General features: G+C 45.9%; 1 protein-coding gene across 2 annotated transcripts in view; it reads right to left on the minus strand.

Moving 5' to 3' along the window:
• Positions 1 to 16,078, minus strand: part of IFT22 (intraflagellar transport 22) — an 88,823-nt gene that overhangs the window by 28,831 nt on the left and 43,914 nt on the right. For both annotated transcript variants that reach the window (XM_069226969.1, XM_069226970.1), the window contains exon 4: positions 7,419 to 7,621. In XM_069226969.1, coding sequence (XP_069083070.1) covers positions 7,419 to 7,621 — 203 coding nt within the window. The remainder of the gene's footprint in view (positions 1 to 7,418; positions 7,622 to 16,078) is intronic.

Genomic DNA, 16,078 nt, shown 5'->3' on the forward strand with positions numbered 1-16,078 from the left:
CTGCCCAGGAGGGCACCACCAGGCATTTAGCAGTTGGCCATAGACCGTCTGCCGTCTCAAGAACCGCTGAACTGGGCCCTTCAAGGCAAGAACCGCTGAACTGGGCCCTTCAAGGCAAGAACCGCTGAACTGGGCCCCGCCGTCTCAAGAACCGCTCCGCTGGGCCCTTCAAGGCAAGAACCGCTGAACTGGGCCCTTCAAGGCAAGAACCGCTGAACTGGGCCCTTCAAGGCAAGAACCGCTGAACTGGGCCCCGCCGTCTCAAGAACCGCTGAACTGGGCCCTTCAAGGCAAGAACCGCTGAACTGGGCCCCGCCGTCTCAAGAACCGCTGAACTGGGCCCCGCCGTCTCAAGAACCGCTGAACTGGGCCCTTCAGGGCAAGAACCGCTGGCCCTTTGGCAGACGTGGCAGGGCAGGATCTATCTCGGGCAGGGCTGCAGGATGTCCTCTGGCCAACTTGCCTCCTCCAGTGGCAGTGGGGTCTGTTATGGACTGTATGGACTGTGGCTTTGCTCTCCCCAGGATGGCCCAGTGGGCAGGCCACCCACTGTATGGACTGTATGGACTGTGGCTTTGCTCTCCCCAGGATGGCCCAGTGGGCAGGCCACCCACTGTATGGACTGTTTGGACTGTGGCTTTGCTCTCCCCAGGATGACCCAGTGGGCAGGCCACCCACTGTATGGACTGTATGGACTGTGGCTTTGCTCTCCCCAGGATGGCCCAGTGGGCAGGCCACCCACTGTATGGACTGTGGCTTTGCTCTCCCCAGGATGGCCCAGTGGGCAGGCCACCCACTGTATGGACTGTATGGACTGTGGCTTTGCTCTCCCCAGGATGGCCCAGTGGGCAGGCCACCCACTGTATGGACTGTTTGGACTGTGGCTTTGCTCTCCCCAGGATGGCCCAGTGGGCAGGCCACCCACTGTATGGACTGTATGGACTGTGGCTTTGCTCTCCCCAGGATGGCCCAGTGGGCAGGCCACCCACTGTATGGACTGTATGGACTGTGGCTTTGCTCTCCCCAGGATGGCCCAGTGGGCAGGCCACCCACTGTATGGACTGTATGGACTGTGGCTTTGCTCTCCCCAGGATGGCCCAGTGGGCAGGCCACCCACTGTATGGACTGTATGGACTGTGGCTTTGCTCTCCCCAGGATGGCCCAGTGGGCAGGCCACCCACTGTATGGACTGTTTGGACTGTGGCTTTGCTCTCCCCAGGATGGCCCAGTGGGCAGGCCATCCATATGGACTGTATGGACTGTGGCTTTGCTCTCCCCAGGATGGCCCAGTGGGCAGGCCACCCACTGTATGGACTGTTTGGACTGTGGCTTTGCTCTCCCCAGGATGGCCCAGTGGGCAGGCCACCCACTGTATGGACTGTATGGACTGTGGCTTTGCTCTCCCCAGGATGGCCCAGTGGGCAGGCCACCCACTGTATGGACTGTATGGACTGTGGCTTTGCTCTCCCCAGGATGGCCCAGTGGGCAGGCCACCCACTGTATGGACTGTATGGACTGTGGCTTTGCTCTCCCCAGGATGGCCCAGTGGGCAGGCCACCCACTGTATGGACTGTATGGACTGTGGCTTTGCTCTCCCCAGGATGGCCCAGTGGGCAGGCCACCCACTGTATGGACTGTTTGGACTGTGGCTTTGCTCTCCCCAGGATGGCCCAGTGGGCAGGCCACCCACTGTATGGACTGTTTGGACTGTGGCTTTGCTCTCCCCAGGATGGGCCAGTGGTCATGGAGTCCCCTCGTGGATCTGGCGTCGTGTACTCAAGTGGCTGAGGTGCCCCCCCTTCCCTTCCCCCTGAGGTGCCTGTCCTATTTTCTTTCTGATGCCCCTGCAGTGTTCTCTCCGTGGAGTTCTTGTCGTGGGACTGGGCCTTGCCCCTTTGCACAGGACCCCTGTGATCCACGGACAGTGGTTGGACTACATTTAGTAGCTGTATATATTTTGTACATAGTTTATTTATTTTTTGGGATTAATGGCGTACATATTTCAATATATCTGCCCGTTTATGATCTCTTCTTTTGGTCTTTGCATTATTTCGGAGGGGGGTGGTTTGTGGGTTGTGACAGTGATCTGTGGGAATGCATTGATGTGTGTGTTGTAGTGGGTGTGGGTGGGTGGGTGTGTGCCGGTAATCTTTTCCCTCCCCTGTGTCGTAGGTGCAGTACTCACCGATGTCTTCCACGCCGCCGGGCGTGCTCCTGGTATATGAGGAGGAATAGGAGTGCGGGGATGACCTGTAACTCTGGCTCCATACTGCCGGAATCTCGCGTGGAGTGCGTAGAGGTGAGCGTTTTCCCGTTCGTAGTCTGTTTCCGCCGTGTTCTTATCGGCGGTGCTCCCGCCCCGGAAAAGGTGGCAGATTGGTGGGTCGTAATAGGGTGGGCGGTACTTTGTCTGCCGCCGGGCTGTTGGCGGGAACCGCCGCGCTGTTCGTTTGTACCGCTGTGGCGGTCGGAGTGTTAAGTTGGCGGGCTGTGTTGGCGGTTCCCGCCAGGGTCAGAATGCCATTTTTAATACCGCCGGTCTGTTCGCGGTCCGACCGCCGCCTCTCCGCCGACCGCCAAGGTCAGAATGAGGGCCTTTATATCACTTTTCCGTGATATCTTTACAAATTCATATTGCAACTTTGATCGTTTTGACCTGAAGATACCCAGATAAATATTATAAATTTTTCTAAATACTGTGTGGTGTATTTGTGTGGTGTTATGCTATGGTGTTGTATGATTTATTGCACAAATGCTTTACACATTGCCTTCTAAGTTAAGCCTGACTGCTCGTGCCAAGCTACCGGAGGGTGAGCACAGGCTGATTTTGGATTGTGTGTGACTTACCCTGACTAGAGTGAGGGTTCTTGCTTGGACAGAGGGCAACCTAACTGCCAACCAAAAACCCCATTTCTAACAGTGCCCTATTTCATGTCTGCTACCTTGCACTAACCCTACAAGAGGTGTGCCAGAAGCTCTGTACCATAGGAAATGGTGGCAAACTGATGGAATGGGTGTACAGACCTATCCTGCAACATGGAAACCACTCCAGGTCTTCTTGTCATACTGCCTGGGTGATTGATGTACCAAACCTCTGCAAGATATGGACTAAAATACGGGACTTTCCCCACAAAGTATCCCACAGCTGTCACGTTAAGTAAATTCATAGTGCTTCCTTGTGAATGCATTCTGCCCGTTGCTTGCCATTGGCCTTGTGGTTTGTAACTCACAATTTGTTGCTTTCAATTTGCTGGCTTTATTTGTTTTAGGCTATGCAGGTTGAATTCCTCCCTTCCCTTGCCAAAACCTTATTTACAGTATCCTGCTGAGTGCTCCCTTTCTGTAAACAGGCCTGTAAATCTTGTTCTTATCTTATCATATTTGCTGTGCATTCAAAGAACAAAGTCAAATGTCAGGCTCTGCCTTCGGTGGGAACTTAGTGTTTACTTTCCTTTCTCTGACTTCAAAGTGAGAGGATTTATGCAACAATCTTGCTGGATACTGGGGTTAGGAAAGAGTTTTTTCTATCACATGACAACATTTAAATAGACTTTAGAAGATATCAGAATTAGAAGTACAAATCAAGCACATTTTTGTTAATTCTGAACTGTGCTGGAAACAAATACCTTTACATGATTAAAACAAATCATTGCATTAGGTGATGCAATTTCCACACATCATCGTCTCTGCACAATATAGTTTGATTTGAAAACTGTATATCTGTGCAAATGTAATGGTCATTTCAATCAAAAATGTGTTGTCTGTAATGGCAGTATGTTACCACACCATGCATGCTCCACTCCACTCTGCTCTGCACCACTCCACACCACTGCACCCTACTCTGAATCACTCCACTTTACGCCACTCCATGCCACTGCACTCTTCTCCATTTGGAACCACTCCACATTATGCCACTGCTCTCTATGCTACTTCACACTATGCCTCTCTACTCTACTCTGTATTACTCTTCTCTAAGCCACTGCACTTTACGCCTCTCTACACCACTGCGCTCTGCTCGTCTGCACGCCATACCACTCCAGTCTAGGCAACACCAATCTAATCCGCACAACTCCACTCTCTGCCACTCTGCAACGCTGCACTGTACGCCACTGCACTCTAAGCTAATACACTCTATGCTAATGCACTTTACTCTGTAACACTCAACTCTATGCCCCTGCACTCTACATCAATACACTGTACATCATTCTAATCTACTCTGCACCTCTGCACTCTATGCCATGGCACTCTACACTACTTTACTCTATGCCATCACAATCTATGCCACTTTATGCAACTCCACTCTAACCTGCACTTCTCCACTCTAAACCACCTCACTCTACTGTGAAATAATCTACTTAATGCCACTGCACTCTGTGCCACTGCATTCTATGCCACTGCACTCTACCCTGCACCTCTCCACTCTATGCAACTGCACTCTACTCTGAAACAATCTATTCTACGCCACTGTACTCTATAAAACTCTGACCACTGCACTCTAGTTCAATGCACTCTACACCACTGCAAGCTGACATTCTGCAACACTGCTCTGGCCGCCACTATACTCTACACCACTCTGCTCTGTACTACTGCATTTTGCACCAATATACTCTATTCTACTGCATTCTATGCCACTCTACTCTGCCCAATGTCACTCTATGCAACTGCACTCTACACCAGTGTACTCTAAACAACTGCACTGCCCTTTACTCTGCACCACTGTACTCTATGCCACTGTTCTCTGTACCACTCTACACCACTGCACTGACACTCTACTCTGCAACTCTGCACTCTACACCACTCTACTCTATGTCACTGCACTCTAGGCACTATACTCTACTCTACACCACTCTACAATACTCCACTCTGCACCACTCTAAACCACTACACTCTATGCCACATGAGTCTACTCTGCACTCTATGACACTGCACCACTCTGCATTACTGCACTCTCTGCTACTCTATTGTATGCAACTCTACTCCACTGCACTCTATCTAACTCTAACCCATGCCACTCTATGCCACTGCACTCTGCGCCAATGCACTCTAAACAACTGCACGCCACTGCCCTCTGCTCTGTACCACTGTACTCTATGCCACTGCTCTGTGCCACTCTACTCCACAAAACATCACTGCACTGACACTCTACTCTGCAGTGTTGCACTCTCCACCACCGTACTATACACCAATGAACTATGTACTACTGCATTCTATGCCACTGCACTCTATGCCACTCTACTCTGCATCACTCCACTCTACAGCACTTTGCCCTACTCTGCACCACTCTACACTACGCCACTGCACTCCCTGCAACGTGAGTCTACTCTGCAATCTATGCCACTGCACCACTCTACACTACTGCTCTCTCTGCCACTCTATTGTATGCCACTCTACTCCACTGCACTCTACGCCACTCTACTCTGTCCCATGCCACTCCATGCCACTGCACTCTAAACCACTGCACTCTACGCTAACGCACTCTAAACAACTGCACTGTACCCCACTGCACTGTACTTTGCACCACTGGACTCTACGCCACTGCTCCAATGCTACTCTACTCCACTCCACACCACTATGCCACTAGCTTTAAGCCATGCTGAACAGCAGCTACTCTGGTGTATAACATGGCTAATGGCTAAAACACATTAGCAAAGCCAATAACTCTTTCGTAGATGAGACCAACTGGCTTTGCCAATGTTTGTTAGTACTATGAGGTACCGAGGTACCTGAAAGAACTGTAAAAAATACAATTACATTATAATAAAGGCTGCTACAAAATGCGCAAATACATTTCGGTTAAATAAATAAAAAAGCGCTTCTCATATACAGATTTGAATAATATACAGTTTATATCTAGTGCTAAAAAATGTTATAACACTCCATTAAAACCACACACTCCACAGCTCACCTTGGAAAACCATTACAATACCTCTCTGAAAGAAATATCTTTGCCACCAGAAAACTTCAAGTGGCTCCTTTTAGTAAAGTCAATGCAGGTTTTCAAGCCCCTTTGTATTTGCAGATTTACCAGTGGCCCACATTTGCATGTCTTTAGGGAAGGAGACCCCCTGGCAAGAAGGCCTTTTCTTATCTGTCTGCCCCTCCCTCCCTCAGAGCACAGGAGAGCCCCTGCCTTCCAGCCCAGCTGGGGAAACTCCTCTGCCCGTAATTTTGCCCTGCCTCCGTTGCCCTTTAGCTGAAAGGCTAAAATTACGGACAAATGCCGTCCGTTAAAGCTTTCATCACGGACAACGGACAGCAGGGCGAAATTACGGACAGTCCGTGAAATTTACGGACGGGTGGTCACCCTATTGATGATAGTATCTGGTCTAAGACCATAGGAACAGGTCTCCTGTTTGGAACTTTTGCCTTGCCTGCCATCATTGCCACTTTACCAGAAACAGATACTATTTATATTGAATGCTAATCATTTTGTACATAATGTTGAGGAGGAACATGTCACAATCACCTGCCTTCCTTTCAGAAAGGGGTAAGCTGGTGCTTACATAGAAGAGCTGTGAATAAACAGTTTGATTCATACCTGGTGGCAACAGGGGATGAAAAAAGTTCTGCAGCTAGGAAGCAGGCATGAATTCTTCAGAATCAGGCCATTGAAGGCTCAAATATTTATGACAGTCTTGATGAACTGCCAATTGCAAACCGTGCTAGTGAACCTGCCGATATTTTTGAGATATCTGTGAAAATGATGGAGCAATACTTTGAACCACATAGTATTGATGTATTGGAACCACACAAGTTTTTCACAAGGGTTCAGGAGCCGACCGAAAAAGTGGGCAACTATATAGCCTCTTTTAATACAGTGGCTCACACGTGACTTTGGAACAGAGTCATTAATTAGGGACCAGTTAGTATGCTGTGCTAATAGCAGCAGAGTGTAAGCGGAATTACTTTAACAGAATCCTGACTAAAAGAAGCAATAGTGACTGTGGAAGGGAATGAAAACACAACGGGTTGGGTGAAGAAGAAACATGGCCAACCCACCCAATCGGGGAATCATACTAGAGTTCAGCATTAGAGATGTTCTCAATGCAATCATTCAAAAACGCATGAGTGATGTAATATGTGAGGGTACAACCAGTGCATGTCAAGGGTACGTGTTATAGTTAGTTTGCGGTAAGAGTTAATTGAGATGACTAACTGGTGAATTTCAGTGGTTTTGCTAATTTAAAATGTTATGTTTTAACTGACATTTTCATCTAACTAAAACATCATGTTAACCTTAGTTTTTTTTCAGAGAATATATATATATATATATGTATATATATATATATATTTAGAAATACATACACACACACACACACACACACACACACACACACACACACACACACACAATGTATACAGATGGACAGACAGATAAATAGCCCTTCTTACAGATGTACCAGCTGCTATTTGCTTACCCAGAATTAGACGCCCTCTGTCAGCCCCAGAGCCTGGTTTGTGGTGAGCAAGGAGGAGGCACTGGTTATCCTGCAAGCGCTGCTGATGCACAAAGGAGGAGTACCACATTTCTAACTCTTTCAGGTGGCTGGGCAGGTCTGGGTTAAACACAATAACAACTCCATGGGAATCCTTCATCATGGCTGGCCAACAGCTTTCAAACCTGGAAGGGTGTACACAAACAATTCATGCTAGTAGTTCACAAGACAAGACTTACAATATACTCTCAAGTCAAAGGTGTTCAATCTCAAATTGTATTAAAATAATTACACAAAAAACGACCCAGTCATTCTCTGTATATCAGTCTAAATATTCTCCAAGAGGATGGTTGTCAGGAATACATTCTGGTACAAAATATGAAAAAGCACTCCACCTTATAGTTTGTTTCTTCAGATTACCACACGTGGTCAGTCTATATACAAGAAGATACAGGATCCCCCGCTGATGAATGTAGTATCTCTCCACTAGTCTCCGAGGCGTGCGAGAAGGAGATGCCTCTCCCACACATGCAACCTGGAAGAGAGCAGTACCTGCATGCATTGAGCTGTGAGTATGGTATGAAAATTTAGTGACCAATGAATTTTGTAAGCAAGAGGTTTCTGTTAGACCATTAAGATCTCAGGAAGACTCAACGTATTTCCCACTAAGGGAGTTAAAGGTGGATTTGCTTTGGTAATATGCAAGCTGAGGTTCAACGTGAAAGGCTGCTCGATTCTTTCATGATCTTTTGGACTCTGGAGTAAGGAGGTTTTATTAGCCATTTGTCCAAGGAAGGATATACATCAATTCACTTCCATCTTAGGATCTTAGAGAAGCAACTACTTAGTGAAAGACACAATGGTGAGACTGCGAGTGTTAAGTGGGTACCTTACGCTGATAATGCATTTTACTGGCCATAAATTAAAAACAAACATTTGCAATGTAATAGGTCTCACATTTGTGAGAGTTAGAGCTATAGGCAATATAAGTGTATAACTGGACTTTTCTTGCCACGTAAATTGGTCAACCCTGCCGCATAATTTGGTCCTCTCTGCCACAGAAGTGGCCCTGCATATAACTAAAGCACTTCCATTTATTCTCCCTGTTCCACAATTGAAAGAAACTCCTCTTTGTGTCCGTGTTCTTGTCTGTACTTGTTCTTCATCTATGTTTACACACAAGGACAGGGTTGTTGCCTGGCAGAAAAATGCCAACAGGGAGGAGAGATTGTGACGCTACTGATAGTAAAGCAGGACTAATCTCAGCAGTTCGGCCTATTCGTGCCTGAGTAGCGCATATGGCAACCATCTTGGAACACACATATGAGTGACACAGATCTGCGGCAAAGCACACATTTGAAGTACATTAATCAATCGTTCTTTTATTTCTTGAAAACATTGTTTCACTCAGTATGCCTTATTTATTGAAATACATTATACTGGAATTACAAAACGTAACATGTATGTGATCTTCATTTCACGAAACATTCGAGTAGCCAACATTTTAGTAAACAGTGACATTTCAGTGAAGTTCTTGCAATAACAATGCTGGAATAGGAAGACAAATACTCCAGCAATCCATAAATTGGGACTAAAGGTGTGGAAGCGGGAGGGGAGGGACACGATGTGCAGAGCTTGAAAAAGCAGAGTATAGCAGTCAACTTATAAATCTATATAAAAAAAAAACTAATACTCTGCCATCATCAAGACTGGTTTCTAAAATAACATAAAACGTGGGCTTCCTTGAAATCTGTTGTCTGATTTTAGCCTGACTGCTTAGTTCACTAGTGTTCAAAACTGAACTCTATTGTTCTAAGATGGTCACCAAATGACCCAAAGGAGGGAACAAGCGGCTCCCAAATCTGCTATTCCAGGTCTACACATCCCACATCCTCAATTCAATATAACCACATAATATTTTATTGATACAATGGAGAGGGTGTGGCATAACATTCAGACCTGCGAACTTTGGAACTGGGAATCCGGGTTTGAGTCTCGACATTGGCAGCTTAAAAAAAAAAAAAAAACTATAAAACTTACGTTTCAATCCAAGGAGCAGTTAATTGAACAAGAACAATAATATGAAATACAGGGAGTGCAGAATTATTAGGCAAATGAGTATTTTGACCACATCATCCTCTTTATGTATGTTGTCTTACTCCAAGCTGTATAGGCTCGAAAGCCTACTACCAATTAAGCATATTAGGTGATGTGCAACTCTGTAATGAGAAGGGGTGTGGTCTAATGACATCAACACCCTATATCAGGTGTGCATAATTATTAGGCAACTTCCTTTCCTTTGGCAAAATGGGTCAAAAGAAGGACTTGACAGGCTCAGAAAAGTCAAAAATAGTGAGATATCTTGCAGAGGGATGCAGCACTCTTAAAATTGCAAAGCTTCTGAAGCGTGATCATCGAACAATCAAGCGTTTCATTCAAAATAGTCAACAGGGTCGCAAGAAGCGTGTGGAAAAACCAAGGCGCAAAATAACTGCCCATGAACTGAGAAAAGTCAAGCGTGCAGCTGCCACGATGCCACTTGCCACCAGTTTGGCCATATTTCAGAGCTGCAACATCACTGGAGTGCCCAGAAGCACAAGGTGTGCAATACTCAGAGACATGGCCAAGGTAAGAAAGGCTGAAAGACGACCACCACTGAACAAGACACACAAGCTGAAACGTCAAGACTGGGCCAAGAAATATCTCAAGACTGATTTTCTAAGGTTTTATGGACTGATGAAATGAGAGTGAGTCTTGATGGGCCAGATGGATGGGCCCGTGGCTGGATTGGTAAAGGGCAGAGAGCTCCAGTCCGACTCAGACGCCAGCAAGGTGGAGGTGGAGTACTGGTTTGGGCTGGTATCATCAAAGATGAGCTTGTGGGGCCTTTTCGGGTTGAGGATGGAGTCAAGCTCAACTCCCAGTCCTACTGCCAGTTCCTGGTAGACACCTTCTTCAAGCAGTGGTACAGGAAGAAGTCTGCATCCTTCAAGAAAAACATGATTTTCATGCAGGACAATGCTCCATCACACGCGTCCAAGTACTCCACAGCGTGGCTGGCAAGAAAGGGTATAAAAGAAGGAAATCTAATGACATGGCCTCCTTGTTCACCTGATCTGAACCCCATTGAGAACCTGTGGTCCATCATCAAATGTGAGATTTACAAAGAGGGAAAACAGTACACCTCTCTGAACAGTGTCTGGGAGGCTGTGGTTGCTGCTGCACGCAATGTTGATGGTGAACAGATCAAAACACTGACAGAATCCATGGATGGCAGGCTTTTGAGTGTCCTTGCAAAGAAAGGTGGCTATATTGGTCACTGATTTGATTTTGTTTTGTTTTTGAATGTCAGAAATGTATATTTGTGAATGTTGAGATGTTATATTGGTTTCACTGGTAATAATAAATAATTGAAATGGGTATATATTTGTTTTTTGTTAAGTTGCCTAATAATTATGCACAGTAATAGTCACCTGCACACACAGATATCCCCCTAACATAGCTAAAACTAAAAACAAACTAAAAACTACTTCCAAAAATATTCAGCTTTGATATTAATGAGTTTTTTGGGTTGATTGAGAACATGGTTGTTGTTCAATAATAAAATTAATCCTCAAAAATACAACTTGCCTAATAATTCTGCACTCCCTGTATGAAGCATGCCGGGTGGGCTCCAAAAGCATATCAGGAATTAAGGTTTGTTTACACAAGCATAAACGACTATATTCTGGTTGGCAAATGGCCTGGGCTGAGCGCGTTTCATTGACACGAGCTAAGGGCCCTAAAACGAGGAGCAGAACACGAGCAGGAAACTAACAAAACAAGCTGAAGCATATCGGCTCTCACGCCGCCATGGAGTGCGAAGAGGAGCCACAAAAGAAAAACAGTAGTGCACCCACACTAAAGTATATGGACAATCGTGCAATAATCCATGTAACACGGTCAGCCTGCCAGGTGTAACAAAACAGCCTCAAGGTGGGACAAACGTAAAGAATTTGCCTAGGAAATCAAGGGAATTTTAAAAGGCAGGCCCAGGAACGAATGAAAGATATGGGTGTGAGATGGGCGTGGTTAAAGCCCACAGAGCAGATTACAACATGTCGAGAGAGCAGCGCTTGCCCGCTGCTAGGCTCGACCTAATTAGAAAGCATGTAAATCCAAAGTACTGAACGATCCACTACCTAAACTGAGGAAAGGGTCTGTATCACAGAAATAATCCTGAGCCTCTCAGTTCTCAATTATTATTCCTGTCTGCGGTCCTGTACAAATGGGGATTGTGTTGTACATGCTCATTAGACCAGTGCACAGACAAAAAGCCATATTTTAAACTAATAACCAAAAGAGCCTCACCCACATTTTAGGTGAAAAGGTACACACTCTTAGGATTCTATGATTTGACATATTAAGGAGTATGTGACTTTCATCTTTATCCTCACAAAGTCTGAAAAGTAGATATATCTAACCTTATGTGAAAACTGCCAAATGCAAAGTCCACTTTGTCATGGTATTAAACAAAAAAATAAACAGCTAATATTCAGTAGGCTTGTGAGAAAAAGTAAATGCTCTTCATGATTTAGTAAAGTGTGAAACCACATTTACCAGCAACCCCTTTTATTTACCTGAGAGATTCTATCAATCTCTCACATCACAAAGTGATTATGAGGCCATTAGCTATGGACAGTTCTACTACAGAATCTTAATGAGGCTGGGGTCTGGACGTTCACCTGACATAAAAGCCAGATGGTTTTCTTTTTCAATCATTTAGTTGTAGATTTACTGATGTACTTTGACTCATTGCCCCATTTCCTGATCCACTTACAGCTAAGCTTTCCCTGTAGGACAACTGTTCTCACAGTACCGGTAGGATTTTTTGGAATAGAGAGGAATTTATTGTGGGACTCAATGACTGTGAGGTGTCCCGGTCCTGCAAACGCAAACCAAACCCAAATTATCAATGCTCCATGCCAGACTTTTGCCATGAGATTCTTGCATGGATATGTAGCGCTTGCTTTCTGCCAAATGTTGTCAATACAGCCAAGCTACTTCCTTTGACCTCATATGTCCAGAGAATATAGTTCTAGGCGTCTATTGGTTCATTGAGCTGATGGTTTGCCATCCTGAGACATGCAGCTACAAAGAAGGTGTTTTGTCATGGCTGCTCGTCTATCAAAGCCACATTGCTTCAGTCTTTCCCCTAATGGTAAAATCATGGACTCTAACATGCACTGTACTAACAGAGACCTGCAGATCCCTGGGTATAGCTTTGGGATTCTTCGCGATCCTTAGAAGATCACAAGATGGATTTGTTTCCATGAACAACTCTTGGATAAACGGGCAACCATCTGAAAGCTGCTCCATTTTAATACCCTTCACTGTGGAATGCTGAACGTAATACTGTTTGGAAATGGCCTCATTCCATTTCTCAGTCGGATAAACCGCGACAATTATTTTGCTGAGACTGTCATAGATCCCTTTTGACCTACATGTAAACCTGAACGCTCCAGTCCATAGTGAAATAGTTTATGTTTTTACATACATGTGGGCAGCACTTCCGGATTACCACATGATCAGCAGGGACTGAAATTCAGAGGTTCAGAACACTCACATGCTCTCTGCTTTCCCTCAATTGTCTGCCGGTCAAACCTGCTCACAGTTAACTGAGACAAAATGCCCGGGGAGAAGGTAACACGTGAGGACTCCGGCCTGTTAAATGCAAAGTCTGCATTTTCTGGTTCCTTTCCAAGTGAACAATTCAGAATAGGAGCTATTTATAACATCCATAAAAACCTCGCCCTCTTGTAAGAGTATTTACCAGGTGTGGTGCATACCTCACCCTGTTCCTCACAGCTTGCCTTCAGGGCCAGAGTGCCAATGCACCACTGACAGTGGGACAGCACTTACAGGTTTTATTAGCAACCCGTGGCTGGTGCCCAACTGCTACAGCGCCCAGAATGCACCAGTGTGCACCCTCACTGGGTGCACCAGCCAGAGGGGAACTCTTGGCCTGATCACAACAAAGGGCACTCTGAACCGCAGGTGCCAATCTGAGGGTGAGCAGCACTTCCAGGCCACAGTTCTGCACTTACTGCAGGCACAGCAGCCGGTCTTGGTAGGGGGCCAGGGGCTCTCACTATTTATCAAGACTGTACTGGTCTGTGGGACGTACCTTTGGTGTCCCCTTCCGAATGACGTCCTCGTGGTGGCAGGGGCTGATGGGGTGTGTGGATCACACTAACTGCATCGTTATTTAAGAAGCCTGGCCTCCTGGAAGTTATTCCTCGAGGAGTCATATCAGTAAAATAGAGTAGGAACGCAGGAGTAACGAGGGGATGTCTCTTTGATGTTGGAAAGGTGTGAAAGGTGCTCCTGCACACTTGGAGTTACAATTGGGGCTATGGAACCATCTGTGATCCCTTGTGAGCTACAGAGAACAATCGCAAGCCGCTCCGACTGTTATCAGGCCACTGGTCACTTACAAGCACTTGGAATGCACGGGGTCTTGCATCGGCTCGTGTTAGAGCTATTAGCGTTGTAAATTCCTAACTGGACTTTTCTTGCCACTTAAGTTGAAAATGAAAGGCAAAACAGTTGACATAAGCGAGCCGATTCAAAGCGCCATGAGCGCGAAGGAGAGAAACAAAAGGAAAAGTTACCTCGCAGTCAAACGTAAGGGCAATCGTGCAATTATCTATGAGACAGGGTCGATGTCCAAGGCGGTAACCAAATCGCCCCAAGGAGGGACAAACAAAGCATTTACCAATGATAGCAAAGGATTTTTGAAAGGCAGGCCCACAAACGAGTGAAAGTGATGGGCATGGGGTGGGTGTGGTTAAAAGCCCACAATACTTACAACAGGTCAAAGCGCTTGCACACTCGACCTAAAAAGGGTTGCAGTAATGAGAACATAGAAAAAAGTCCTATCGCACCCATTTGCTGGCAAACATTCTCCTAGCAACAAAAATGTTTTATGGTTGTTTGTGCTCCCCTGTGCAAGTGCAAAAATAAATTAAAAAATACATAATTGGTGCTGGTTTATGCACAAACATATTGGGTCTTTTTGTGCACCCACCCAAACTATGTTTTTCCTTTCCCCATACTCAGGCCTATGTATTGATACAAGCTAAGCATCAATATCTTATTGCACTCTGAAAATATACGGAACAAATGAGAATAATCAGGTTTCAACAAAGGGGCTTAATATTATATTGCATTTCTGAAATGGATAAACAAAGATTGTTAATCAAGGAAATATTGCCCTTATTGTAAGGAGTCTGGAAATACCATGCACATGCAAGTTTACCTAAGAAATGTGGTCAGAGCCCGAGTGGGGAACCAAAGCAGCAAGCGCATAAAGGCCAAACCAGCCTTGTTTCCTTAATATCTCTCTCTCTCTCCATCCATCTTCTCCCTCTCTCATTTCTCCCTACTTCCACGCTCCTCAAGTCTCCCCATGCCTGCTGCAATTGACTGATGAGGAAAGTGACAGGGGCACTGGAGCAGCGTTTGACTTTCAAAACTGGCCTTCAAGGGCCCCAGCCCATCGGGGAAAAGCAAAAGGCCTGCCTAGCCCCGAATGAGGTATGTTCCATAACTCCTGTAATAGTAGCACAAATAACTATATTGTGGTAGAATCACTTTATAATGTTCTTTTCTTTTGTTGACAGATATCAAACCCAGGACTATATCTAAAGGATATAAACTCTGGGCCTCATTTAGTATTCGGCAGGATGGCAGCAGTGCTCCCACCCCACCAACCCTGTGATTCCAGTGCTCGAAATAGATAAGGGAAGTACAGCAGGCAGTACACCTGTGTGAGCGTTGATCCGACAGCTGGGCCATCACAGGGCCAGCACACCCTATATAAAGTAGTTCGACTGTCACTTTTTATGAGCCAGCGCAAAGCGCTCCGTCCCATGCTATAATCTCTCTTTGGGCTTCCAACCACGCCCATGTCATGTCAGTCACTTTTCATTGGTTTGTGCGCTTGCCTTTTAAAATTTGCTTGCTTGCACAGGTGAAAGCCATGCATACGTCTTGCCTTTTCTGGTGTTTAGCCCACCTACACAGCACCAGTAAACTACTAAAAACATACGAGGCTCGATGTTTTCAACATGGTTTCCAGACTACTTTATCTGCTTCTTTTCCACACAGCGCGATCGCGCTGCATTTTACGCAGCGCAATCAAGCTGTGGTTTTTTTTTTCTTTTAATTTGTGTGGCAAGAAAAGTCCGGTTAGGAGTTTAGAACACTAATAGCTCTAACTCGAGCAAATGCGAGACCCGTTGCATTTGTAATGCTTGTTTTCCATGCCAAGGAACGTCAAGCAAATAAGTTACTGGAAGGGAAAGCACACAACACCTCCAGTGTGCAGAGAAAATGTTCTCTGTGTGTCTAGGCTATTGTTGTTTTGATTGTTTGAAAAACAAACTCGCACTTTAGGAATGTGTCTCCGGACAACAAAAACAACTTATCACAGCGGGCAAACAAACATGGTGCCCGCTTGGCAAGGCTTCAGTGTTTTCAGCTTAGGCACCTCAGCAGCAGCTCCAATGAAGGCACAGAGATTCCTGCCTGCCCGGTGTGGATATGATGTAATGGCAGGGGGTCCTCTGTCAGGAGACCTGAGACCATAGCCTCTTTTG

Source organism: Pleurodeles waltl, chromosome 3_2, assembly GCF_031143425.1.
Source record: "Pleurodeles waltl isolate 20211129_DDA chromosome 3_2, aPleWal1.hap1.20221129, whole genome shotgun sequence".
NCBI classification, from domain to species: domain Eukaryota; kingdom Metazoa; phylum Chordata; class Amphibia; order Caudata; family Salamandridae; genus Pleurodeles; species Pleurodeles waltl.